Here is a 26999-nt window from a genome sequence, read left to right as displayed (position 1 = left end):
TGCTTACCAAGCACCGTGTCACTCCGGGGTCAGTCATTTCCCACTCCAAGGCCCCTATCGTCTTGATCTGACCATCGACTTCACAGGCAAGCTTCCACCACATCCCTTGGCGTCACGCTCTACGGCAGTTCTCTCCGACTGGAGCTCTTCTTGTTGAAGCTTCACGCCCGAGCACCGTGCGCCCGAGTTCGACCTGAGTGACAAGAAAATATGGCGGTGAGAAGTACGGCAACAACCGTTCTGATTACGGCTGGCAGGATCTATGAGGACCGCAAGCACGTTCCTTCAGGTATCACCTATTGATTCTCTGTGTCGTGCAGTTTCACGGGTGAGCAACTGCGCTCGAGCTCAGCACAAAACTGCCACGTGGAGTGTTCGTATACAACCTTGACTCATCTCGTTCTACACTTGTTCGAGAAGTGCGGATTGACTGGTGTCTGTGTTGCCTTACCGCTGTGTACTCGCCTTCCCTAATAATGGATTGTGCCAAATGTGCTCGCGCTCTGCCGGCAGATGGCAGATCCCTGACGTGTGCATCTTGCCGAAGGGGTTACCATCTTGGTAAGTCCTGTTCCGGCGTCGCAGATGGGACGTACGCGGGGATGGGCGCTGTGAGGCGAGAAACTTGGAAGTGTTCCACTTGCCGTACCGGCGCCTCCCTCAGACAATCCGATCTTAGCGGTGACATTTCAGTAGATGAATCCTCCCGTACCGACGGCAGCAGGGAGGAGATTGTAGATTATGCACCCTTCACCAGTCAGTTGGCATCAATCAATGCCACTCTTAACCAGCTCCTTTCATTGAGGACAAGTGTGGAGACGCTGTTGCCTCTTCCATCTAAGGTTGATCAGTTGTTGGCCTTAAAACCAGCTGTCGAAGAGCTTCGCAACACGGTCCAAGGATTACAAACGACTGTTGACTCTTTTAGCTTGAAGTACGATTCCGTGCTCGCTCTGGCTATGACAAATGAAGAGGCAGTTAAAGAAATTCAAAAGGAGGTTAACACGGTTAAGGCAACAATGACAGAGCAGTCGGAGACCATTGAGAGACTGAAAGACGAGCTTAATGACATGCAACAATACAGCCGTCGTTCCAACATGGAACTGCATGGTTTTCCGCTCTCTCACGGTGAGGATCTAATGAAGGTCATAAGTGATCTCGCTAGGCCCCTTAACCTTCCAACACCTCAGTCGTCAGATATCCTGGCAATTCACCGTCTGACCAAAAAGCCGGACTCAGTTCCGGTTATTTTGATTCGCTTCGCCTCTGTCACCCTAAAAGACGCTTGGATGGCGGCACGTGGTAGACTTCACAGGCTGTGCCAATCAGAAAACCAACCAAAGCTATTCTTCAACGACAACCTTACATCTGCGAATAAGGAGCTTTTTTGGCTGACGAGGGCGGGGGCTAAAGAAAAAGGATACCGTTTTGTGTGGACCAAGAACTCGAAGATTTTTGCTAGGAAAGCCGAAGGCGCACCAGCCATTCGAATCAACACAAAAAACGACCTTCTGCTACTGGTGTAAAACATGACAACTTGTTTTTCTGTTCCAGACATTAGTTCATTTATTCAGCTTTTGGGCCCTCTTTCTAATAACTCTTTAACACTTATTCATGTAAATATTCGAAGTTTGCGTAAACACTGGGATGAGTTTCGTGCAGTAATTAATACCTTTACCGCGTCGATAGATGTTTTCGTTCTAACTGAAATTGGTGTGTCATCTTTGCAATGCAATCAATTTATTCTCGATGGGTATAAGGAGTCCTTTTATACCCGTGATCATGGTAGAGGTGGTGGGATTGCTATATACGTTAAAGATAAATGGTTACTATCGCCTCTGAGCATATCTCTTGTCCATGCAGAAACACTGGCTGTTGAAATTTCTTTGGCAGGTTTTTCTTTATTTTTGTTAGCGGTTTACAGGCCTCCCTCAGAAAATGTTTCGCTCTTTCTTGCTGAACTAGATGCTGTGCTTAACCAGTTTCGTACGGAAGGACAATTTTGCGTCATTGGCGATTTAAATATCGATACTCTTAAACCTAATAAATCAATAGTTTTTGATTATCTGACTCTGCTCTCAAAATATGGCATTGAAAATATTATCACTTTACCCACAAGAGAAGAACTTTTGGTTCAGAAATTAGTAGTTTCCTGTATTGACCATATCAATATTCGTGCTCCGGATATGTCTGTAAAATCCGCCGTAATTACTCAGAAACTATCCGATCATTACTTTGTTGGATGTCGTTTAGACGCTCAGGTACCCGAAGAGCAAGGAACCAGGCGCGATTGTTCGTGGATTTCAATAACGGATACGGTACAATTCGATGCTTTGGTCGCTGCCTTTGACTGGAACGAACTCCTGGGGTCCATAGAACCTTCCAATGTTTATAAAGCTTTCGTCGAGGTATTTCAATCCTTTTATTGTGCCGCCAAGAAAAAGGTTAATTTCAAACGACGGTCTTATAAGCCATGGTTTAATTCTGATATTATGACTGCAATCAAAGAAAAAGATACGTTGTGGTCACGTTCCCGTCGTTCACCAAACAATTTGCAGTTAAAAGCAGAGTATCGAAGCGCTCGGAACAAAGCTAATGCAATTATACGGTCTGCCAAACGATGCTACTTTCAGCGAAGATTCTTTGAGGCAAGATCGAATCCACGTGAAACATGGAAGTTGATTAATTCTTTTACAGGGCGCGGAGAAAAGGATTCGCTTCTTGACTCCCTTCAAAAACACTTCGGCTCAGATCTGCAATCAGTAGTAAACGACTTTAACAAACTTTTTGCATCGTCATCGGGCTTTGCGCGAGACAGCGATTTCAAACCGCTTGCCTCGAGCGCAAGTATTAGTTTATCAAACTCGGCGTTTCTTCCTCTTCTCACAATAGAAGAATTACACTCCATTTTGTTTTCTTTAAAACGCAATAAATCTCCTGGTGTTGATACAATTCGTATTAATGATCTCTGCCGAAACTTTGGACATGTTCAGCACGTACTTCTCACCATGATAAATCAGTTCTTGGTCTCTGGCGTCATTCCAATTGAACTCAAAACAGCACTTGTGAAGCCTGTTTTCAAGGGAGGATCGCCTAACAAGCCTGAGTGCTATCGCCCTATTTCTATATTACCTTGCATTGGAGAAATTTTGGAAAAGCATTTGTATCTTGTAATGTCCAGCTTCATTGAAACTCACAACATCCTGTCGCCTAACCAGTATGGTTTTGTTGCTGGAAAGGGCACTCAACCACTGCTGGAAGATTTTTCTGACCTACTACACAGTGCTTTTGATCGAAACTTATGTTCATGTGCAATTTTTCTTGATGTCGCCAAGGCCTTTGACACGGTCAGTCATAAGATGCTTCTTTTTAAACTCCAGAATTACGGTTTCCGTGGACTATTTATTGCATTGCTTAAAAATTTCTTTCTTGACCGCTCCCAAATCGTATCTATAGGAAATTTCAAAAGTGCTCGGCTGATGCTAAAAGCCGGTGTGCCCCAGGGATCGGTTTTGTCTCCATTGTTATTTAATCTTTTTGTTAATGATATCTCAACAAGGCTCACTAGTTGCAAAATATTTCAGTATGCGGATGATACTTTACTTGTCTCTAGTCACATTAATTACCGCCAAGCTGTGCAGTTATTGCAACATGATACTGCACGTCTAATGGACTGGTTTTATGACAATTATATTACTATTAACACATCCAAAACCAGACTTTTTTGCTTCAGGAATCCGCTGAAGAGTGTAGAATTGGACTCATCATTTATGTTACACAGTTCCAGCTGCCTTGATTGTACATGTAGCTCCCTGAAATATGTTGACACTGTTAAGTACTTAGGCATATTCTTTGATTCAGATTTGTCGTGGTCAACGCATTTAACCCATGTTTCTGGCAAGCTTCGCAGTGTGTGCTGCTTACTTTACAATAATAGGGTGTTTATGCCATTTGCCGTTAGAAAATCAATTGCTACTGCTCTTGCTTATAGTATACTAAGGTATGGCATCACATTATTTGGTAACTGTGCAGAAATATGGCAAACTAAAATTGACCGCATCCTTAGGAATTTGTTAAGAAGTGTTGGTTATCATTATGATCTTGCACAAGAAGCTGACATTTTTGAGGCTCTACAACTACCTAACTTCCATTCACTTTTTTTGCAATGTGTTGTTCTTTCTCATTTCTGGTGTAGCGAATTTAAACATCCCTTTGTGCCCCGCAGAGATTTGCGTACCTGTGATCGCTTCATAATCCCCCGGTGTTTCACAAGATATGGTAAGCGAGAGCGCTCTTATTATGTGCCATACATTTTTAACCGACTCCCCGACCACTTCTTTGAAGCTACAAATAGGAGAAAATTGAAAAATCTATTGAACAGTTTTACGATTTAATTCATTGTACAATTTCAATAATGTATTGTTGTGTTATAGGTTTTATCTAATATGTTTGCTGGGATATTGTGAGTGATTATTTTCTGTTTCTCACATAGTGCGATACATGTTTTAAATGTGTGCTCTACGGACTTCTTCTATGCTATCTGTGACATTTCATTTGCTGGGTTCTGTCCTTCAAGCCTCTACTGGCTTCGACCGACCCGTCACCTTATAGTGTTATGAAGGTACCTAAATAAATGAAATGAAATGAAAAAAATGAAATTATTATTATTATTATTATTATTATTATTATTATATTATTATTTTTAATATTATTATTATTATAAAACTGTGATGTTAAGCACCATTCAATGTTTGGACAACTGGTTGTAAAGGCGGCTTCTCCTCTTGCCGAGGTGCCGATGGCAGAGCACCCTTTACAGAGCATCTACCTCTGCGTATTTTCCAGATATTTACCAGTGATTGGGATTTCCAGACAGGATACTCATAGGCAGTGTTGCACAGAACGACGTTCCAAGGAACGGCGTTCCTGGAACGCGTTCCTTTGAGGAGAAACGAAAACAAGCCGCCGCTTTGTTTTTCATTGGCGGAACTGGAATGGGAAGTCATTACATTTTTACTGGAACGGAAATAGGAACGGCGTTACTTTTTTCGTCCAGTGACGTACTTTGTATTTCATTTCGAAGAAGGAAATACTAAAAGTATAAAATTTAGATCTTTACGAAGAGCAGAATTTATTAACCTTTTTGGTTACTTATCTTAGAGTAGATTAGTGGAGACGGATTATTTTTTCATTGCCCGAGACTGCGGTTCAAAAAGGGAAACTTTTAGTCGAAGGAAAAGACACAGAAGCAGGAACGTTTCAAAATCAGATACTCTCTCTGATTTCACAAATTCTCATGCACCCAGAAATTATGACCGGCTATAGCTGTCACTGAACTTTCACAAAGAGACCCACAGTTACAACAAAGCAACAGGTTATTGCTCAACTGAAATGCGCCGTTATGTCCCGAATATTGGTTGCTAAAATATACACAAAACTTAATATGTATTTCTTCTTCCCTTGTCCCGAACCTTCAAACTGAACAACGAATCCAACCTTCAAGAAGGAGGACCTATATTTAACAACACTGACCTTCAAAAACCCCCACCCTCTTCTTTACTTGCTCGTCTTGCGGACAGCAACATCGAGAAGCAACTGTTTTTAAGTTCGAACAAGGTACTTTGTTAAATTGAAACATGTGAGGTTGTTGTAAATCGCTAGTGCAATGTGAAGTAGGAGTACATTCGGCTCGTCTGAATCGCCCACCGAAAAATACGGTTAAGAGTTGAGGTTTTTGGATGTGAATTTATCAACAAATGAAACTGCTTCCGCTTGTCTTCTCCTGGTTCCTTTTCATTAGTGCATTCAAAATCATGTTCCCATTTGATGGGATAGATAAAAAAACAATACTTTTCTCGGTCTAACTAAATATGGTAATCGGCAAAATATAAATGTAACGTATATGTAATAATAAGTTAAATTTTTTAACTGTAACGGGAACGACTTCCTTTTTCACATATGGAACTTGTCACAGGAACGCGTTCCAAAAAAATCAGAAGAAACGAGGAGCGAGGTTTCGTTTCTGTTTTTGAGGAACGTGTAAAACACTGCTCCTACGTCGTATTCAGACATGAACCCACGTGAGTGTGCAATGTGAAGTGTAACTTATTTTAAGATTGAGAAGAAAACAAGCCAGTACTTCTGCCGACTTTCATGCTTCGACTCGTATGAACCAGTAAATGTCGTTTAAATCTTGAGGAATATGTCCTCTGGTTCATGTTCCACCTTCTCGCTAACATAACGCGCACGCCAGTTTGTGTGGCTTGCAGTGGAACTTTCGTAAATGTATTCTTTGACACATGAGGAGATCAAAACCCTCGTTATTTCAGCGTTATCTTGACTTTCCGTTTAGACCTGTGGTAACTTCCGGTTTCTGGGAACCACGTATCTGGACAAGAAAATAGAAATAGACTGTAAACAGCGTGTAGCGGATTGCTAATCTTGGTCAGCTGGTATAAATACCAAACTTTCCTTTACAGGAATTCGAGCCCAGGATTTTTGGTTTTCAAGAACTTATTCGTTTAGTAGCGCTGAGTTTTTATTTATTTATTTATTTAGAAACCAAATGAGGGTCCAAGTACACACCCAGGATGCACAAAGCTCTGGGATACAGTTTGGTAAATGTCTGGAAGTGTTAGTACTTGAAAAACTAGAGGAGGCCAGAGGAGTCAACTTTTACCTTTTTTAGCAAGAGTCATTGTATTTCGGCCAGAATTCGCCAAATAAGTACCATACCAAGGCTTCACGTCCTTGCACATCGGCTGTCATTTGTCCTCTTGGAGCCAAAATCGCCAAACGAGTGCCAGTGTTAGGCTTAATGCCTGGTAGTTAGGCTGTCATCTGCCATCTTTGGGCCAAATCGCCAAGCAAGTGCCAAAAAGAGGCTTCGCGTCCTTATGGTTCTTCTCTCATCTGACAGCTATTGGCCAAAGTCGTGAAACAATTGCTGCGCTAGGCTTACTGCCTGGATGTTCGGCTGATGAGGTATGGTTGCTACCAGGGTGGTTTGCAAGACCACCCACGTTCCAACTTTAGTTAAATGTGGGCAACCTTCTTTCCTGACTTTGTGTGTTCGTGTTGCTCTGTGCTGCCCGATTCGAATTATGCATCTCTCAAGGATTACATGATATCCCTATTTTATTATTAAGTACACTGAAAGCATGGTTCTGATCGTAGTCCGGCTTCCCTCACAATCTCCAAAGTTTTTCGTGTTTTATCTGTTTTAATTTTTGAGAATTGCTGGCATGAAAGCGGAATTCGTTTATAAATTTGCGTTTCGTTTTGCAGAGAAGTGTAACTTTTGTAAATGTGTCGAGAATAAGCTGAGTACATTAATAGATTTTTAATAAATTTCTGGGAGTGATCGAAAACATCTCTATTCGTCCGTGTATGCGATTGATATGTAACAGCTTATACAATGCATACTCCGACGACGTCAAACCTTAGAGCATTCGCACGATATTGCGCCTACAGTTGTCCGGGGCAAAACGACGGTACGCCGATACCTGCCGTATAACAAGAGGTGGCGCAAAACTAGACATTTGGGCGATATTGGAGCCGATTTTCGGCCTGTACTGGCATGACACTGCGAAGTATTGTCGTGCTGCTTGGGAACAAAGATAAGGACATCTGCCAATTGTATTTAGAATGCTGATATAATTTTTTTTGTTGTGGAGTACGTGAAAGAGCACTTTTGTGACACACCAGAGAAATGCCAAACTTCGGCAGGCGTCTGAGTCTTTGGCACTTTTGGCATAAATTGAAAAACTCCAGTGGCTAGCCAGGGCACAGCCAAACTTTGACATGCTCTGAATATCCGAACTGGGAGTTACTCTGGCAGTTATGACTAAAGTCTGGTAGTTCCTTCTGCTCTCCTGGGGCGGACCAGAGAAAAGCTAAACTTTGGCATTCCGGAATCCCCAAATAAGTATTTACTTTGGCAGTTAGGGCTCAAGTATGGCAATTAGTTTGGCATGATGTGCGTTACCAGAGAAAAGCCAAACGTTGGAATCTCGAAACCATAAATTAGGCATTACTTTGGCAGTTATGGTTCAAGTATCGCACGTACGTTGGCCTTCCTGTGGTGGACCAGAGAAAGCCAAACTTTGCAGGGCCCTATTATCGCCCAACTAGGGCTACAGTTAGGCAACATGCTTTGGCCCAAAACAAGCGCGATGGAGCAAAACCTAACTGTGCCAAAGTTTGGCCCTTGGGTTTACCACCCTTTCGCCCAAGTTGTGCGTTTCTTTGGCATGCTAGCTGGGCATATTTTGGTAGCTAGGAGAATGAGGCTTGACATTATCTGTGCGTGGCTGTCTGCACAAACATTAAATTTGAAGTCATCTTTATCTTCACGATGAAGAAACACTACTAATAATACTTCGTTTTGACGATGCAAATAATATTTGATAATCATAATATATTTTAGATAACAAATGGAAGGGAATATGTGTGTTCGCAAAACACAAATTGAAGTGTGAGATTTATGATTTAATGAAAAAAAGGGGGCGTAGCTCTTTGATAACGTATATCATTATTTTTACTCACAGCTTTTAAGCATACACTCAGTCGTGAAGTGTGTATTATCATACAAGCAATTGAAGACGGAAAATTAGTCTTATAGAGTCTTAAGCTATCTTGTTCCACTAAAGAATGTTTTTAGATGTGATTTTAAAAACCGTGATAAAAACCGTAAAAACCGTAAAAACGTACAACAAACGTGTCTGCCACGAAATGCCATAACATTTCTTTTAACAGAATAAATGGCGAAATTGATTTAAGGTATTAGATAAAATTATTTACTAACATATCATATATATTTGCATTTTTCTAAGTTTCCATTTTTCCCATCCGTACCACACCCAAATCAGAACGCAATGGTGCGTCAGCACTGAAACAATGCGCAGCAATGCATTGAAATCAACTCTGCTTACGTTGTAGAGGACCATGTCCTGTAGGTTTCATCCACCGCACCAAGCTGCACTTTGGTCTATAGATGTCTATTTGTGTATACGATAACCCCTATTACTAAATCGTTTTATATTTCGTGACAAACAGAAATGTGAGAAAAACGAATACTGTGAGCGCGTGAGCACTGTGTTCTTAGCGTAGAACAATAAAAGGAACACACTTTCCTCACAAATAGAAAGAACGAGAAGTATATTTCAACGTTGGATATTCCGCCTTAACACAGAATATTTCGACTCGTACATTTTATGCTCTGGTGGGGTTTCACCACACTTTGGAGTATACATTTCGCACTTCTAGAAATGAATATAGTTTTGAAGTATGAAGTTTAAAAAAATTTAAAAAAATTCCTAGTATAGTTGTGGTTATTGTTGTCGAGCATACCTTATGGTCTGTTTACAAACCAATTGGTATCACAAAAACACAAATAAAATGTCGCGGTTCTGCTATCATTCAACGTAATTTGTAACTCAAAAAATACATGAACTATGCATGCGTTGCGATTTACTTTTATAATAGTTAGCAACGCCCATAATGCGGCACTCTCGCCATCTCCCCTTGACGGACGGCTGTTTGGAACATTGTACCACGAATCCTGCTGTTAAGAGCTCGAAAAACACCATCGCCTTCTGGTTTATGACAGGAGCCTTAGAAAGGAGCAGCGCCTCCTGGCCGGACAGATAACCTGCAATCCGCGCACACTACGGGACAAGTCAGAAAAGACGGGATACACATTCGGAAGCGAGTCGCCTTAATACTGTCTCCGCACATACATCACGAGGTAGGGTGAAGCTGCGCATTACTAAGATGAGCTTCGCGGACAAACGTCGCCGTGCATGGTGATTACGGAAGTGTTTTTTCGTTTAAAGACGGAACTATTTATTTGACTCTTCTGGACGCAGCTCGGGTATCTTCGGATGGGTTCGTGTTCCTTCCGAGGTGATGAGGTAGGGAACGGTGTCAACCGTTTGTCTTGGAGAAACAAGGAGATCGTTTTGCCTTGCGCCCGGCGCGACGTTGCAACGACCCCCAGGTGGGTACTTTACGAGGGCTGCTTGTAGCAATACGGGACTCTCGAGAATCGCGTTTGAGAGATGAAAATGGGAGCATGTAGTTGCTAGGTAATGAGAAAAAGGTTTTTACAGAGATTCTATATATATATATATATAGAGAGAGAGAGAGAGAGAGAGAGCGCTACAAAAAAATGTTAACAGCGGCATTCACCTTCAAGGTCATTATTGCATTAAATGCCTTATAGGGAATGGATGAGGGAATTTGCTAGGAATTGGTGTGTCACGTGACAAATACCTCTCCGCTAAATTTAGCGTGGAAACTGATTGGTTGTATAGGTCACGTGACGTCAGGTCGTGTCAGGTAGGTTTCCCCGCTAAATTTAGCGGGAAAACGGGATTGGTGTCTAGGTTCCAAGACGTCAATTTTCCTAATAAATTTAAAGGGTAACCTAATTGGTGTATTGGTCCCGTGACCTAGATTTCACGCTTAATTAAGCAGTGAATTTGAATTGGTGTTTTAGACACAAGGCGCGCATTTTCCCGCTACAGTTTTCGGAGAAATTGGATTGACGTGTAATTCACGTGTCGCCACTTTGCCATCAATTTTAGCGGGGAAACGTTTTGTGTATAAGTCACGTGACGTAAATGTTTACGCTATATTTAGCGGGCAAACTGAATTGGTCTGTTTATTTCGTGACGTCAGGTTACGCGACACCAAGTTTCTCGCTGAATTTAGCCATGGTGCCTTCGGTGCCGAGATGCGCTCCGATTGCAACCGAAACTTAAAAACCCGTCGAGTATGTGCGGTTTTTCAAAAAGCCGTAAAATATTTCGCGTGCTTTCTATAGTTTTGCAATTTGTTGATGATGCTGAGCAATTTTCTAATTGAAACCACGCCCTTAAACACAATATTAAAAGGTTAATTACGCAAAATAATTAACAGTCTAATTATCCCGGACTTTAATAAGTTTCTTAAATAGGTCTCTGTCCCAGGACCAAAACGACGCAAGCCCTTTTTTGTTGCGACGCGTTGTTTCCGCAATTTTGAATTTGTCCACATTTCGTGAAAGACAATGTATACTCAATTCAGAGCAAAATGGACCGATGGAAAGACACGGGAAAGAGGGCTGCATGCGGAAGAAATGGCATGCACAATTCACTCTGGGAAATGTGCATATGTATATGCTCTATACATATGCACGTACATTAAGTACATTCATATACATGCACGTATATGTAAAATGTATATATTTACATATGCATAGCATATGAATATCAAAACAAATACTACAGTTAAAAAAATATTTTATCTGCTATTCTGACGTTGCAAGAAAATAAAATAAAGGGTTGTTTTGCTACCATCCTCGCTATTGAGAAAGAATACAGCTAACCAGATAGGCATTCATTACCAATATTGTAGTTACAAAGAGTAAAGTTATAAAATCGTCGTGTACTTTTATAGGATTTGCGACTTCAAAATATTCCATAGGTTAGCATCACTTGAGTAGCAAACAAATATACACAAAAAGCTCAGATAGAAGGCGGAGCAATTCAATGCGTCAGTTCCAGATAGGCAACGGAAACAGCCAAAGTCACTTCGCCGGTTTCTATCAAAATGCTAACACGCCCTGGTTTCAGAACAGGCAAAAAATAGCAACGGCTTCAAGATAAGCAGCAAAAGGCATGAGTTGGGTATACATACAATTTCAATAAAAAAAAGAAACTTAAAAAAAAATGTTTTCACGTACGCTCTCAGAAAACGTTAAATTTTTTTCTTCCGTGGCCTTACATTCTTTTAGGGTGTGAGGCTTTCGATATGCTTTAATAAAAATAGCAAAGGCTTATCATAACAAAATATGCAAGTTTTGGCACGAGGCAGATCCTTGGACGAAGATTACAAGAACAAAACTAAATTACGTCTGGTTGCCGCAAATGATCCATCCTCGACTCCGTCACGATACAGAAACACGAGATACTTTTTCGTCTCGGTGGAGGCTATTTTCTATGCACCATCGAGGGACAGGGACTCTACTAAAAAAGGTGTGAAAAACGCAATTCTCGGAAAAACATTCTTCTTTGTATTTCTTCTGAACTTAAATGTTCAGAAGGATAGAGCGCAGAAGAATAGAACTGCTTGTCATCTTTTTGTTCTCCGCTGCGCTCTTTACCTAACGTGAGTTCACCCCCTTTAAGACCAATCTGACTGATTCAGAATGACCTTAAGTGTTTTGTTTTAGATGGTGACTAGGTCTTTTTTTAACGCTTCAGCGAAACAAAGGTAAACATCCGGTATTGATCAAAGGAGTGCAAGATTGTGAGAATCGATATCAAGTTGGGGTAGGGAAGATGTACCTGATATACACTAACTTGAGAGACATATGATTTAGTGGCGACTGAGCACATTAACGTGTACGCATAGGTTGCGTGCTTCTAGAAATTATTGAAGAACCACTATGATTGCAATTTATAACCGAGAAATTTTGCGATGCAATACTGAAAGGAACAAGCAATCAAGGCACATCAAAATTACTATCGTCTAAATTTCTCGTCGCAGTTGACGGGATAGGCTCCAAGTCTGCTTACAAATTCTGTGATAGGGATAACAGCGAATGGCCGGAAATAAAACAGAAGAGGCGGTCAAGAGTATACAAGGAAGAGGCCACACTCCTTAGGTAATATTCACACCCGCATCCTAGAACGCACTAATCCTCATAAAGGAAGAGGTGGAGGAAAGCGGAGGTCACGCACGAGGGTCTCGCGAAAATGTAATGGGACCCTGGATACTACCAGGGCTTGACAGTGATGGAGCGATTAGGGGCGGGGGTGGCTGAGTCCCTTCGGCCTCATTAACTGCTTTATGAAACGCTGAGTCGAGCGTCTTCCTTATTAGGGTTTAGGACAAGGAGGGCATAGTGGGCCGGAAGTGGGGTCCGTATTCTCCATAAATGAAGCGAAGTGTAACAAAGTAGGCGTGGGCAGGAAATGTCTTCTCACTTTCTCGCTGCCAATAGAAAGACTGAGTTAATAGCCGCCTCCATATAAACATAGGGCAAACAACCTCGTTGCCGTTATATTACCGTGGCATCGCGGTTGTTTGCCCTTTATTTCCATAGTGGCGTGGACTAATATCGGTGTCGAACAGGCGAGAATCAAAGTCCTCCTCTGTACTGTCCAGTAGGGAGTCGGCGTGTGGCGTATGCTCGAGCTCCGAGCGTCGTTTACGGCGAATCGTCAGAGCGGGTTTGGACAGCGACCATATCAGATGCCGTAAGCACAAACACTAACGATGGCACTCCCCCCCCCCCTTTCCGTCTCCCACAGGGGTTTGTCTATAGTAAAGCGCTGGATATCCCGACTTATCCAAGTACTGCCATCGTTTAACCGTGCCGCGGGCGTTTAGAATGCCGGCGACGCGTCGCTATTTTTAGCCCATGATGCATGCCACATCCAGACGCGCACGCTCCTATTGTTCTGCCGTTGCTGCCGGTGACGAGCCGTCGTTTGCGAGCACGCTCCTAAAGATCTGCCTTAGATGCCGGCGCCGCGCCGCCTCGACGTACTGGATTGGCTGCGACGGTCCGCCATTTTCGGCCCAGGTGCGTCCCAGCACGCACCGGCTTGGCGGTACTTTGAACCTTTATAAAATCTATCCAGCGCTTTAGTGTACTGACTTTCGACGCGCCACCGTTTTGGCGACGGCTGCTATGGTAACTGCAGTGAATTCTATGAACTAGATATCTTTTGAAGCACAGCGTCTGAATGGCGTTTCGTCGTACTCCATGGAATGCAGTTTTAAAACGAAAATATTAATGGTGCTTCCAATCAGTGAGAGCAATCAGTGAGAACAAGACTCCTAGCCAAATGCTGACGCCGTAGCCGTGTCCAACCTGTGGCCGACGGTGGCATTCTTTAGTGAGGCAGGTAAATTCAGCAGTTAGGCTTTCTTATCTAGGAGGTGTTGTTCAAACAACGGAAGCTGAACTGAAGGGGTTGAGGGGGTAACCCTCTACGCTGGAGTTCAACAACTGAGCTTATATTGTAACGTTGGTCCTGGGGCGTTTAAAGGTTCTTGACTTAGGAATACATGGGTTAAGTATGTCTTCCTTCATGATGCCAAGATTAAGTTTTAGTAGGCTGATTTCGAAGCGGGCTGGTTGACTTGCTCCTTTGATAGATGAATCGCTGTGGCCAATGTTTTCAGCTGAATTTGCAGAGGATCAATAAGTTCACCCCGTGAATATCTCAAACTGAACTCTGATATCAAACGCTCAAATCATTTCAACGCAAGGCATAGGATTTAGCATATTTTACACTACTTAAGCCATTTGAAGACAACGCGTATAAAATAAGTTTACAAACGAAAACAAAAATCGTTTAACCCAGGTTTCTTTGAGTATCTGCCTTGGGTGATTTGCTTTAAGCTAATCATTTTTAATATTATTTAATAAATTTACGTGTCCTAGAATCTTTTCAGTCTTTTTGTGCTAACAATTATTTTGTCTGCTTAATTTATGCGTAAATTGTTTTTAACTTTTTCCAAAAGGATTTTGCATCTCCTGTGAATTTTATGCGTGTTATCTATTAGTATTCATCTCTTATTGAAGGTAAAATCTTCCTAGCGCTGTCATACGTGGGCGCCAAAGCAATATTATCTACTAAGTTTCACCCTAGCACTAGATCCAGCAGACACTACCAAGTGATGGGACCAATACCAGATCGTTAAAAGCGCACAATCATGATGATCGTCGTGTCTTTGTACGCCAGTTATCATCGCTGAACTAATCCAACAGAAAAGACCTAGCGACTTCTCTTTTGACGCTGCTTTGTTGGTTACATTAGCTCGTTGGGCCGATTACATCTGGACTGAAAACGAAGTAGAGTAAAACAAAAAAATGTATAGTAATAGCTGGGTTGTTGTTGTTGCAGGTGAAACATGTCGTGCTTACGCTCTTGGCACTCTTCATCAGTTAGGTTCGCGACAGGCTTAACACGTATGACATGTATAAATTTGGTAGCAGTTGCTGGAAGGAAGGTACCGGCGTTAACACGGGTTTTAAGAACGTGTAACAGGGTGTCAAGTTGCTCTTTGCCGGACGCAGAGCGGATGCCCCGAGTGGCTTTTCCGCCAAATAGCACCTTATCTTAAAGCGATGAATCGTGACATGCAATAAAGCAACACCTGGAGACGTTGAATAAAGAAAAATAAAATTTGCTGTGACATACTGGAAGGGCACTCGTTTAATGATCGAAGTGGTCTAGGATCAATTCCCGCCTGAAACAAACGATTCATTACTGTAATGCCTTTTTTCTCCGTACTCGTAACAGATCAGTGTCTAGTTTCGCGGTCATGCTTTTATCTGGGCTTCACTTTGGAGCTTCGTAAAATTATGACACCTAGTCAAAAAACGTTCAACGTTAAAAAATGTCTCCGATTTTAGAAACAAGAAAATGTAGTTAAAATGTTAACAATAAAAATACCGACAGTTTTGTTGAATGCGTGACGCATTCGACCAAAATTGTCGGTATTTTTTTGTTAACATTTTTGGGAATTTTTGAAAAAGCGGACCTTCGACCGAGTCACACGCAGAAGATCCGGCCAGAGGGTTTCACCAATACAAATAGGCTCAGTGAATAAATTATTGCGCAAACCTCAAACCAAATTTTATTGAATCACTAGACCTTAATTACAGTGCTCTGAATTTGCGACAAAAAATTTAACAACTGAACCAGAGAGGCATATCACAAAATGTCCATTCTTTGAAACAGCAAATTGAAAAGATTGAATGAGAACTGCGAAGTAATAATGACACCGCCACAATTCAAAACTTCAATTAACAGTTCAAGAGGAACGACGAGACTGCGAGAATAAGTGGGCCGGCCACATCTTTTAGATCAGAAAGGTCGTAGGTGCTGGATTTGTTATGTCACCCACAGGAGGACGGCCCTGTTCGTGTTCAATAAATGGGCACGAGCTTCGAGCTGAGTGCCGACGCAACGGTCGTGTTAACTCTATGTCCCGCTCTGACCTCCGGCTGGTAACCTAGAAAACCCCAATGCTACGGCCTGTTGGGGGGAAGCCTCCGCTGCCGGACACAGCCCGATCACACCCCAGTTTAAAGAGCAGACATTTTAAGACACAGCTGTGCAATGCGGCTGGTTAATTGTAATACGCAGCAAACCACTCTGTCACCCTGAACTCACTGTAAGATGTTTTTCGCCAAATCACAACTTTGTGCCACTGCTTGCATCTGGCAAAAATAACGATACACCTGCAGCGCGTCCTATTTTTTTCAGCCATTTCACACTACACCTAATTTCATGCAGAGCAAATCAAGGTCGGTTTTTTTAATGAGTGGAAGCTTCTGAATTTATTTCAAAATTGTATTCCTTTTATAAATTAATTATTAAGCTATAGCATATAAAAAGGTGAATTTAAAAAAAAAACTTTATAAAATATAGTTAAATATTGAAAAACACAACTTAATACACAAGAAAAAAAGAAAACGCTTTGTTAACAATGACTGCTCTGGTTCAAAACAAATTTAACTTTAAAAACACATAATAATATCATTTTTTTAAATGCGTAATTATTAGAATCGAGCAGACTCTTCTTAAATTAGAGGGATGTGGACGTTGCTATGAAAAAAAAAACAAGAAAAGTCCTCAAAAACCCAACCTGACATTCGTGAAAGTCGCATTTCCTATCTGTGTCCGAGATAGCAGCCATGGGCGAAAAACAAGACTGAAACACGCAGAAGTTAATTCATCCGAAAATTGTCCTCACACTGACGCACGATCCAATTTTGTTTTTTCTTCGCCTTCTCATTTTTATTTTATTCTTAAACTCTCGGTCGCATTTGTTCTAGAGCAAGTTTTTTGTCACTTGGCGGCAACGACTGGACGGAAAACGATTTTTTTTGTTTTTTTCCTTCAATTTAAGCACATCTTATGTCATGAGTGATTGTTGGCCCGGCAGTGGCCAATATCACAAGCGAAACGATCTCGCTTTATCTAAATCAAGATCCATTGTCAGGTGTGTTGTAAGGTCCTAGCGAATCGCCGGTGTGGCGATATGTATGACTAAGAACTGACAAGCCAGGATAATAAACGTCTTTACTTCATGATGGCGGGTCTCGAACAAAGCTGCTCGCGCTCTCGGCTCCAGAAGAGCGTGCGTTGTCGTCGTCGACTGATCTCAGTTCCCATCAATTTTGAAAAAAAGCACGGGTGAAACAACTTCTATTTCCTTGGTTGAGTTCTCTCGGGAGTCCTCCTGTCTGTGTTCAGAGCATTTCGCACGGCTGTTGATAAATTTATTCGTACCTGTCGTTTTTTTTTTTGTATAATATGTGCAGTGAGAATGCACACTTTTTCAAGCTACTTATAACTTTTTGATATGCCTGTTTTATAAAATTAAGTAAAATTCCTATATTTTCCATTTGTATTCTCGCGCCTAAATCACTCCTTTGGTCCACGCTACGTAATAAAAAAGATAATAAAACGAGCCTAGGTGTAATTATTGCTAATGGTAACTGTTTCACTCGGACTGAACAGAGGCTCACTGGGAGTAACAAGTGTTTGCAATTATGTTTGCTGACTTCAATTCACAGCCGGAACGCCAAAGTATATCGTTCAGTGCAAGAGATAGTCAACTTTCAAACATTGCTGCGTGGCAGACGATTCCATTCGGTTATGCTGAAAGTGTGGACAGCAGCTGTAAAGATAATGGAAAATGCAAGCCCAAGACGTAATTCAAACAACGACGTCAACGAAGAGCGCTCAGGTTACCACTGTCTCTCTTTTATTGCAATACCATTGAATACAACTATACGGCGTACTCTACTAGTATGCATTTCTTTCATTTCCTCGTTGTGTTTTTTTATATTTCAACGGATATTAAAAATCTTGTTTGGCACATCTTTCGTCCCGGGCAATTTTTTTTTACAATTTTTCCCGAAGAGCTTCACTCGACGTTTCTAATAGTCAAACGTTTTGTGGCTGTAATACATGAACAATTACTGCTCCAAATGACACTTTATATAAATAGGTATAAAGAAGGTTAATTTTTCCAGTGATCTTTTTTTTTTATTTTCAAGCGCTTTTTTTATGAATGCCACCATTTGTTTAGCAAAGGCTATGGCAGACCCCGGTCGCACGCTGCTTATAAGGAAGTGTTGGACATAAAATAAAATATTGGTGCTTTATTTCATATTCATAGACAACTAAGTACTACACACTTGTCCGAATGTTTACTGTACTAAAGTGTGTTTTACCCTGTTCGACGCGATCCAACTAGCGGAAGAGGGTACACAGTTGTCATTCATAAATGGGGTGGTGGTTTTTTGTTTTTTAACAATAAACCAACCGTTAAATTACAAAATGCAAAATACCTATTAGGATATGGGTCCCCTAACCAACAATAACCAAGTCAATTAAAAAAATAATGGCAAAGCACTTTTAAAATAACTAAGACTGGGCACTAATCCTCAAAAACCAGAGTCGGGGATAATTCAGAAACTGATTGCCTGGTGAGGCATTTGTAGCTTATTTTCAACAGTTTGCTTCAACTGAACATGTGAAAGAAGTTTTTTTGACAATGAACGTTAGTACCTTCAGCGGGATAGTGCAGTCTGACTCAATGTACACGGAAAGATAGTCCCCATTTAGAACTCTATGTTAACGGCACACTCGCCACAATCATATCAAATAAACTGCAGACCGCTCAGTGCAGAAGCGTTCGGCATGAACCCTGTAATATTTTATTGGGCTTTCACGTGCAGGCTGATGTTCGAGGAGAGTGTAAAAAGCAACGTAACAGCTCCCACGGAAATAAACAAATGAGCAGGTGAGCGTGATCGCAATGAAATATTCAAGCGTTAAAACCGATGTAGGAATATCGAGCTCTGTTAATAATTACACTAGAATATAACAGAAGCGCGTTCTGCTTTATCGTAAAGCGAATTACACAAAACGATATACCCCTGCGCAGTGCTGGAAAATGTCCAGGTGTCTGCAAGCACTTAAATTATAAAACACCTTATCGGGACGCATTACGAGAGCGCATACTATATTTATGCGTCCACGATGGCCTTTAGCAATTAACGGTACATTTTAATTTAGTCTAGTTTTAGAAAATAACCAAATCAAACTAATTCTGATGAAACATTTCGTTAGTGAGCAGATTGCAAAATACTAAGCTTTAATTTTTAACAATCGAATGAAAGAAATGTGTCTATATCCAACTGCCACAATTGTTGTTCTCTATTTTAGGCTGTTCAGTTTTGACGCTGAATGTCAGGAGCCATCATGCCCTACAAGTAAAGTAAAGCGGGCAGTTTTTCTCTTATTAAATGCAGCCAAGACTCTTATTAAGCAATCGGAAGGAACCGGTGGTGCCCCAACCCGAAATGAAGTTGTAAAAAATGGCAGCGGCAGAAATAAAAGTTAACTTGAACGAGTGTTCAAGCGCGCAAAACTTCAAGTGAAACGCGAAAGAGCAACTGTGATAATAGGCAAGCTCCTGCGTTCATTAGTTTTAGCACCTCACGCTACTACGACGCTAGGAGCTGAAGTCAACTAATCAAGACAGTTGTCATTTTTGCTGACGAGAAATGGAATAAAGAATTTCTTTCTCTTCGTCCTGCTTCCCCCAGTGAACAAACAAAGATCATTTTTCAAAGGGTCTCTAACCAGAACTACCGTCTGACGCAATTCGTTCCATGCCAACAATTTTTACGAAGCCTTAATACAGAACTTTTGAAAAGAAAGAAGGAGGAAAAAGTTGTTTTGTGTTGCGAAACGTCGACTGTCTTTTTCGTGGCGTCTTTCCAAATGGAAGCTAGCCAATTTCTGATTTGCTTTCGTGACGAATGAGGAGAGTTGCCCGTTGAGCGTGCTGCCGTCGCGACAACATAAATAAAAACGTATACGTTAAGTAAACAAAAGATGGGAATAATGGGTATGAATTAGGGTGTGCAGATATATGTTCACTGACGCGTGGACGATTCCGTTTCCACGCGTAAACTGACACAGGATGGCGGAAAAAAAGCTGTCATTAAAGTACGTTAGGTTTTCTCAAGCACGGGAGTAACAAAACCAGTCTTGGTCATGCAGAGTTTATATTAACTTCAAGGAGGACATTCATTGTGAGCATTTGTTACCTTGAGTCCTTTACAAAGTAACAATTAGTATTTTGAAAACATTTGAAAACATTTTAGGGCTATTATTTACTTCTCTCGTTATTTCTTGATTTCACCTTGAGTAATAAAGCGCTTTACTGTTTGTTGACATTTTATATTAAATCAAATGTGACGAAACTTTTGACTCTTAGATCTTACAAGAAAAATTATGAACGCTGAACTACACCTTTATTTTTTAGTCATAACACATCAAAACTGATCTTAAAAAAAACGAGCATCTTGAAAAGCTTACACTCGTGGATTGCACAATATTTGTAAATTTATTACAGAAGTCATGAGAAAAAACGGTTTGTAGACCAGAAAGTGGCATGTATGTTTGACGAAAGTGATATAATGGGTCATAGGTTTAAGTTTTAACTATTTTGGAACGGCAAAGATCGCTTATTTACTCCGCTGCCTTTTTTCGTTGTTTTCAGGCTTACGAAGATGTTGAAAAAAAAACGATTCATCATTTTTTACTTAAATGAAATTCGCTTTTTTTATTTTTATTTTTACATTGTTCAGATTCGCAAAATAATCCGTTAAAAAGCACCAGATTACATAACATCCGTTTCTTTTTAAGTATTATGTAACTGCCATGTTACTTTTTAGCGGCAGTAATTTGTAACAAAATTCAAATACAGAATATTTTTAACAAATTACCTTAATTACTCGTTACTTTACAAAAATATGAACATCTTACAGAAATTTTTGCAATGTGAGTGTGCGACCGCGCGCACGACCAAAGCTCCAAAACCAGCGATCGCTACCATCCATTTTTTAATATGCATGCAACTCTACTCAGTCGATGTACAAGCTGTCAGTGCATCAGAGCTACAGGCGCAATATCGCAATTTCGAGATGTTGGCTCACACTGGAAAGGCCCGTTTAAAAAGGGAGCTTTGGTAGATGGGTTTCTTACCACCGAATCTTCTGGAGGAGGTAGACGCTGCTACTGTGCCTCCGTATCGCTAGCTTTGTCTGCAGAATTTTGGGGATCATTTCCAGTCGCTGTAAACTAGGAGGATGGCGGGTGCGGTTGCAGCTTTCGGGGCATTGTCAGTTTGCAGGGAAAACTTGCACCTACAATATTTTTTTAAATACAGTTTTTTTTTCTTCTTTTTTTGAAATGACTATTATAGAAGGCAGCGGAAATTTTCGCTGCCTTTCCCGCTAAATACAACAGACAAATTCCCCGCTAAGTTTAGCGGAGAAAATTTTCCTTTAAACTTAGCAGGGAATTTTTTCCGCTGTATTTAGCGGGGAAAGGCTGCGAAAATTTGCCTCTCAATGAAAGGGGAGCAGGAGAGGAGGAGGGAAAGGGAGGACAAGCAAACCCTCTACTTCCGTACCCTCCCTTCTTCCTCCTCAAAAGCTGCGCTCTAATTCGGCGGTACAAGGAGTTGTAAACGTCTTTCGTTTTTACAGTCTCACAACCTTAATATTAAGGGGCAATACCAGTGCCTACATGCCCACAGATACAGTAAAAATTCAATAGTCACGATAACTTACAATCTCAGTTAAATTACCTTCCGTCACGTTGCGTTTCCTCGCCAGAATGTTTTAAATTTTAGCACATTGCCCTTACTGCAAAAAGGTTATAAATAAACAAGCAGTGTGACCGACGACCACTTAACATAGACGTGAGAGATCATTTTATGCAGTCACCATCACCAGCCAGAGAGCAAGGGCATGTAAGAGAAGCGCGCCCCCGCGAGTAAACTAAATTCCATCTCACCGTTGCACGGACTCGCGTCGCATAAAAGCTTGCGCGAGAGTCGGGATCAATTTCGGCTACAAGCGTGAATCCGACATCCTCGGCGCCTGGGCGTCGTAGCCCCGGAAAAGATTCCAGCATCGCGTCTGCACCGCGGGTTACGCGAACAAAGCTGCTAGGTGTAGCTCGGTCGGGTGCTCTCATTGGAGCCGATTTGTAGTGGAGCTGGCAGCGCTAACGGGTAACTCGGCCTCGCACCATAAATGCATTCGGTTATATCATCTCGTTCGTAATGGGATAGGAACAGCACCACCTCAATCAACCGATGTTGAATTACTCCGCGTCTAGTTCATAATAGATGTGCTACGGGTGTAAGGGGTACGTGTTCGCTGTGGACATTGCTTTCAACTATTACTGATTGCCTCGTTAAAATTCAGGGTTTGAAAAGTACCTACGTCTAACATGAGCTGCTCTTTCTAATAAACACGTTAATAGGAAACATGTATCAGGAATTCTAACCTGGTATACGCAAATTCGAATTATTTTAGGTACATGCGTTGATTCGTAGTATGCGCGATTCAGAATGATAGTTTGCTTGTTGTATTGGTTTGAGATGAGCTTAATACCGGTAGCTCTTGTTCATACTTCCGCGATGGGTTCGTTGTTGTTAACAACATACTTATGTGAAAAGAATGCTCACAATCACCATAAACTGATTCAAGACGTAAGCAGAGAAATTACGTAGGAATTTATTTGAAATATTTTGGAAAGAGCAAGCCGAGTTAAGGACAACACCAGGAATAGTTACTTGTCTAGGACCCTAATAAATTAACCTGAACCAAATACATCTTATATTTCTAATGGTTCGTCCTCTTTTCCAACATTGCATAGTCAGATTAATTACAAATAAAAAAGTCTAACTATTGAGCTTCGCATTTGATGTATGAAATCATGCAGCCTAATTATCTAGAATATCCAAGTACTTCTAGTTACATCAAATAATTTTTATGTTGCTGTTGGGTGCACCAGGGATAATCATTATACCCGCAGAATCTCCATAATCAATCAGACTGCAAGAAACCACTTCGAGAACAAAAAAAAACGGAGTTCTGTATGCCAGAACCTCATGACTTTTATCTTGAGGCCTCTCACAGCCCATCAACGCCGAAAGGACTTATTTTGCTAGTGTCTTGGAAACTAAGCAGAGCGAAACCGTTTTGTAGTCCTAAAAGTTTGTGCACCCAACACTGAGATATTTCGCCTGTATGCAGGGTAGCAAGAGGAGTGAAGAGCAGTTGAAGGCACATTCGTTGTTGTCATTTCCTAATTCTTAAAGAAAATTACACACCTAATAGATTTTGATAGTCCACCAAACGTAAGCGCTTAAAAGTAGTCTGCATATTTTCGGATGTAAATTTCGAAAACCATTGAGATATATTGGTGTTTGAATATTATTTTTATACTTGCAAACAAAAATATTTGAAACGTCCTGCAGACTCCGTCGTTTTTAGACAAAAGTTTTGCATTTCCAGCTTTTCTTCAAGGGAAGTAGAAAAGGCTGGGAGGAGCTGGGAATTTTTTGAACAGAATGTGCAATATCGTGTTTAGATTAAAAAAATGAGTCTGATACGGTTCAAGTAAAAAAACTTCCGGTGCATGTTGCAAAAAGAGGGTAGAGAAAGTAAATAGCGTTTCATAATAGTAAGGTTGCCAAGAATAACAAAACGGCATTCCCACTTGGGTTACCAATAAAGTTCAGCGCGAGAAATGAAGGCAAACAATGGTTTCCGAGCTTACATTTTTTTTAAACTAAGACGTACCTTATTTTCGTCCGTGAACGGTGATTTATTAGGCAAAGTGACTGGCATTTGTCCTCAGTTTGCAAAACTGTGCTTAGATTACATTAAACCTGTGTTTCATAAACAAATTAGCAAAACCTGAAATATTAAAGAGAAGCCAGAGTATGCCAGACGTTATTAAGAAGGCTGCAAACTTAAATTCGATTAAAAAAAAAAAGAAAACAAGCAAGGACGAAAGATAAATAAATTACTTGGAGAACAGGCCCATTTTTAAGGGTATTTACTTGAGATAGTATACTACAAAGCTTTCATTCGAAGGAAATTTCATACACACAAAAAAAGATATGGCTGTGTTGATAATATGCCTTTGTTATAAATTTTTTTATTTTTCTAGATAATTTGTTTGACCTACTTTCTAGCACCTAATCTTCACGTTTATTATGAACTTCGTTAGGTTGATGTAGAAATTTACAACACTGCTACCTCAGTCAAATAAATCTCTTTACCACAAAATAATTTAGAAGATGCTAACGTAGAAATATAGAGGTATTGCAGTTGTAGTAGAAAAAACAATATTGATCATTATAGAAGCACCAAGACTAGGAAAACAAAATAACGCTTACCTATGTACTTGCTGTTTTTCGCAGTGCACCTGGAGCAGACAGGGAAAAATTAACAAGAATCATTGAATGAAACACTAAATTGCAGAAGGCACCAAAACGAAAGGAAGCAAGCGAAAAAGAAAACTTTGAATATGAAGGAATACATTCGTTTTGATTACTGGTAAATTAAAGTGCATAAGCAGTGGGAACTATTAATGGTTCGGTCAACTGGAGACAGAACTATAACAGGGACTTGGCTGTTTTTGCACATAATTGCAAGGTAACTGTTATATTCTGTTCATTATTCCTGTACGACGAATGCTCATAATTGTTTTTTCTTGAATTCCAAATAATACAACTTTGAAATTCCAAGTTACCATCCAGTCTAGTGGTCCTCAATGGCTCTACAATGAATCAAACGACATGCTACATTCATTGTTTCACTCACTCTCGGGCAAGTGTTTCTACCATTTTAGTGACTATTCGGTAATATAGTTTATTTACGGGAGAGGGCCTCGAGAGAGTGTGCCGTTAGAGCGTACTTCACAAAATATCTAACAAGGCAATTTGCAATAAATGCTTGTTACTAGTAGTAGCAGCCGGATGCAGGACAAAATCACACGGCACGTTGAAAAAAGGACCGAGCAAGACCATTGCAAGATTAATTTCAGTGTTAAGTTTTGTCGGGGACAATTTTGTACGGGATCGTTTTGAACGGGATTTTTGCACTCAAGTTACCCGTGCCACCTATAGCAAAATTAGTAGGCTGAGTTATTAACCTGTGTTTTTTGGTATGTGGTTGGCGTCCAAACGTGGGGGATGACCATAGGCTGTAAGGCTGAGTCGCTTGCATTTTGGGTCATTTTCAATTCTGGCTCTGAATCGGCCGCAAATGCTCATTTAATCAAATCTGAAGAATAAACATATCATACGACAAGATCTTTTTAAATGCACACTATGTCATCAGGCCCACAATTTCCACAAACACACCTCCTAAGAACAAAAACACGCAAAGAACAGCTTTAACAATTTTTTGAGCAAGCACAACAGCTCTTTAATTCTTTAACGAATAGTCTTACCTTAGGTAGTTACCTAGGCACAAAAACACTTGTCGAAACGCGCGCTGAACTGGTTGATGCAGGGATGGATATAAGAGAACGAGTTTAGCATTTGTATTATTGTTTCGGTACCAAAAGATTATACAAGCTTCAAACAGGCAGATGGCGCCTCATTGATATAATAATTACATAATTTCAATGAGGCAGTTCTTATTTTTTATTGAACACTGTCGAGAGATCCTAGTTCCTTCTAATCAGATTAGTAAATGATCGTCCGCATTCGCGTGTACGTTTAGTGCCTCTCGTTCCTTTCTGGGAACAAGGATCGTCCCAATGGCATTAATTCTTTAGCGACACACGCAGCTGGAAATGGCAATAACTCAGAAGGGAGTAATTTGCCTGCGTGACTAATGCCTGTTTAGCCCATGGGCAGAGTGAGTTGTTATCCTACTAAGCCCAGGTAGCGGAAAGAGCAAACTTTGGCTAACGGATTTCTATGAGCTCTTCAGTTAGATAAATGGTGGCAAAACTATCAGTTAGTCAGGACCTTTACCTTGTTATTTCATCGCTATTTTGTCCATGCTTACCCCGTGTGCTATTTTATTCCAATTATCAAACGCTGCGGAGAAAATAGACCTATGCGACAGCGGTAGCCTGCATTTCGAAAGTTTGTGCATGCCAACAGTTTGCTCGAGGATAGGACCCTCGTTTATTTGGCTGTTCCAGATTTTTACAACATCTGGGTGAACGTATAAAAAATTGAACTGCGGTGACGTAGGATGGACATTCTTGTGTTTTTAAACGTCACGTCTGAAAAAAACAAATTCTTGGATCTATTGTGCACGCTACCTTTCTACCGCAGTCAGGTTTAAGCAGAGGTACTCTGAACAGGAGGAAAATAAATTCATAGCCTAAATTATTCAAAATAAATGATCAAACAGTTAATGAAATAGAAAAACACGCACTCTCTGTGAGAATACGGAGTAGTTTCCCCTCAGACATCTTCACTGCTTTTGCAGCAAAAAAAAAAAATAAATAAATAAAACTCAAAATTTGTGACGTGTCCTCCCAGATCACATAGACACGTCATGTTCAATCCGGGGGCCTTTTTCAACAGTAATTTTTTATAATTTGCCAGAAGTGTCTCGTTTAATCCAAAATGCGGGGTAGGGTGCAAAAGTACTTTACTGACATGTGTCAATTATGTTTTGTACTTTTGTTTTGTAGCAGCAGCGCCGTGGGTCGAAGGGTGTGATGCTCGGAGACTTCGTCCGCGCGGCGGGGAAGAGGGGGGGGGGGGAAGAGGGGAAGGGGAGGGGGAGGGGAGGGGAGGAGAGCGATTTTGCTTAAACAAGTCTCGCTATACGTGCTGTGGTCGGTTTTTGTATTCGCGACGTTCGGCTATAGGGATTTTCGTCCTTGTAACTACAATGCTCTCTTTAAATCCGTATATATGATATTTTTTCTAATTGGAAGGTCGTTGCTTGATTTTCGTTTGTTTACGGATTGGTCGGGTGGCGCAAACTTGCGGGATACTGCGAGGATGTTTATGACTCTGTACTTTTGGAAACTGTGTATAGTACTTTTAAATGGCGACGGGAGCCTTTCACTGAATTTGGGTTTTTTTGGATTCCGAGAAGGGCAAACCAAGAATGTAGTGATTTT

At 40.9% G+C, this 26999-nt stretch overlaps 1 protein-coding gene across 1 annotated transcript in view; it reads left to right on the top strand.

The window, feature by feature from the left end:
* Positions 1-210: 210 nt before the first annotated feature.
* The window catches only part of LOC120839641, a 101937-nt gene continuing 75148 nt past the window's right edge, over positions 211-26999 (top strand). Inside the window, exons 1-2 of the mRNA XM_040209936.3 lie at positions 211-289; positions 421-1370. Of these exons, the coding sequence (XP_040065870.3) occupies positions 211-289; positions 421-1370 (1029 nt within the window). The remainder of the gene's footprint in view (positions 290-420; positions 1371-26999) is intronic.

Source organism: Ixodes scapularis, unplaced genomic scaffold, assembly GCF_016920785.2.
Source record: "Ixodes scapularis isolate PalLabHiFi unplaced genomic scaffold, ASM1692078v2 PGA_scaffold11__112_contigs__length_91849675, whole genome shotgun sequence".
Classification (NCBI taxonomy): Eukaryota; Metazoa; Arthropoda; class Arachnida; order Ixodida; family Ixodidae; genus Ixodes; species Ixodes scapularis.
The sequence above is the reverse complement of the archived record's forward strand: the minus strand, read 5'-3'. Positions and strand labels throughout refer to the sequence as shown.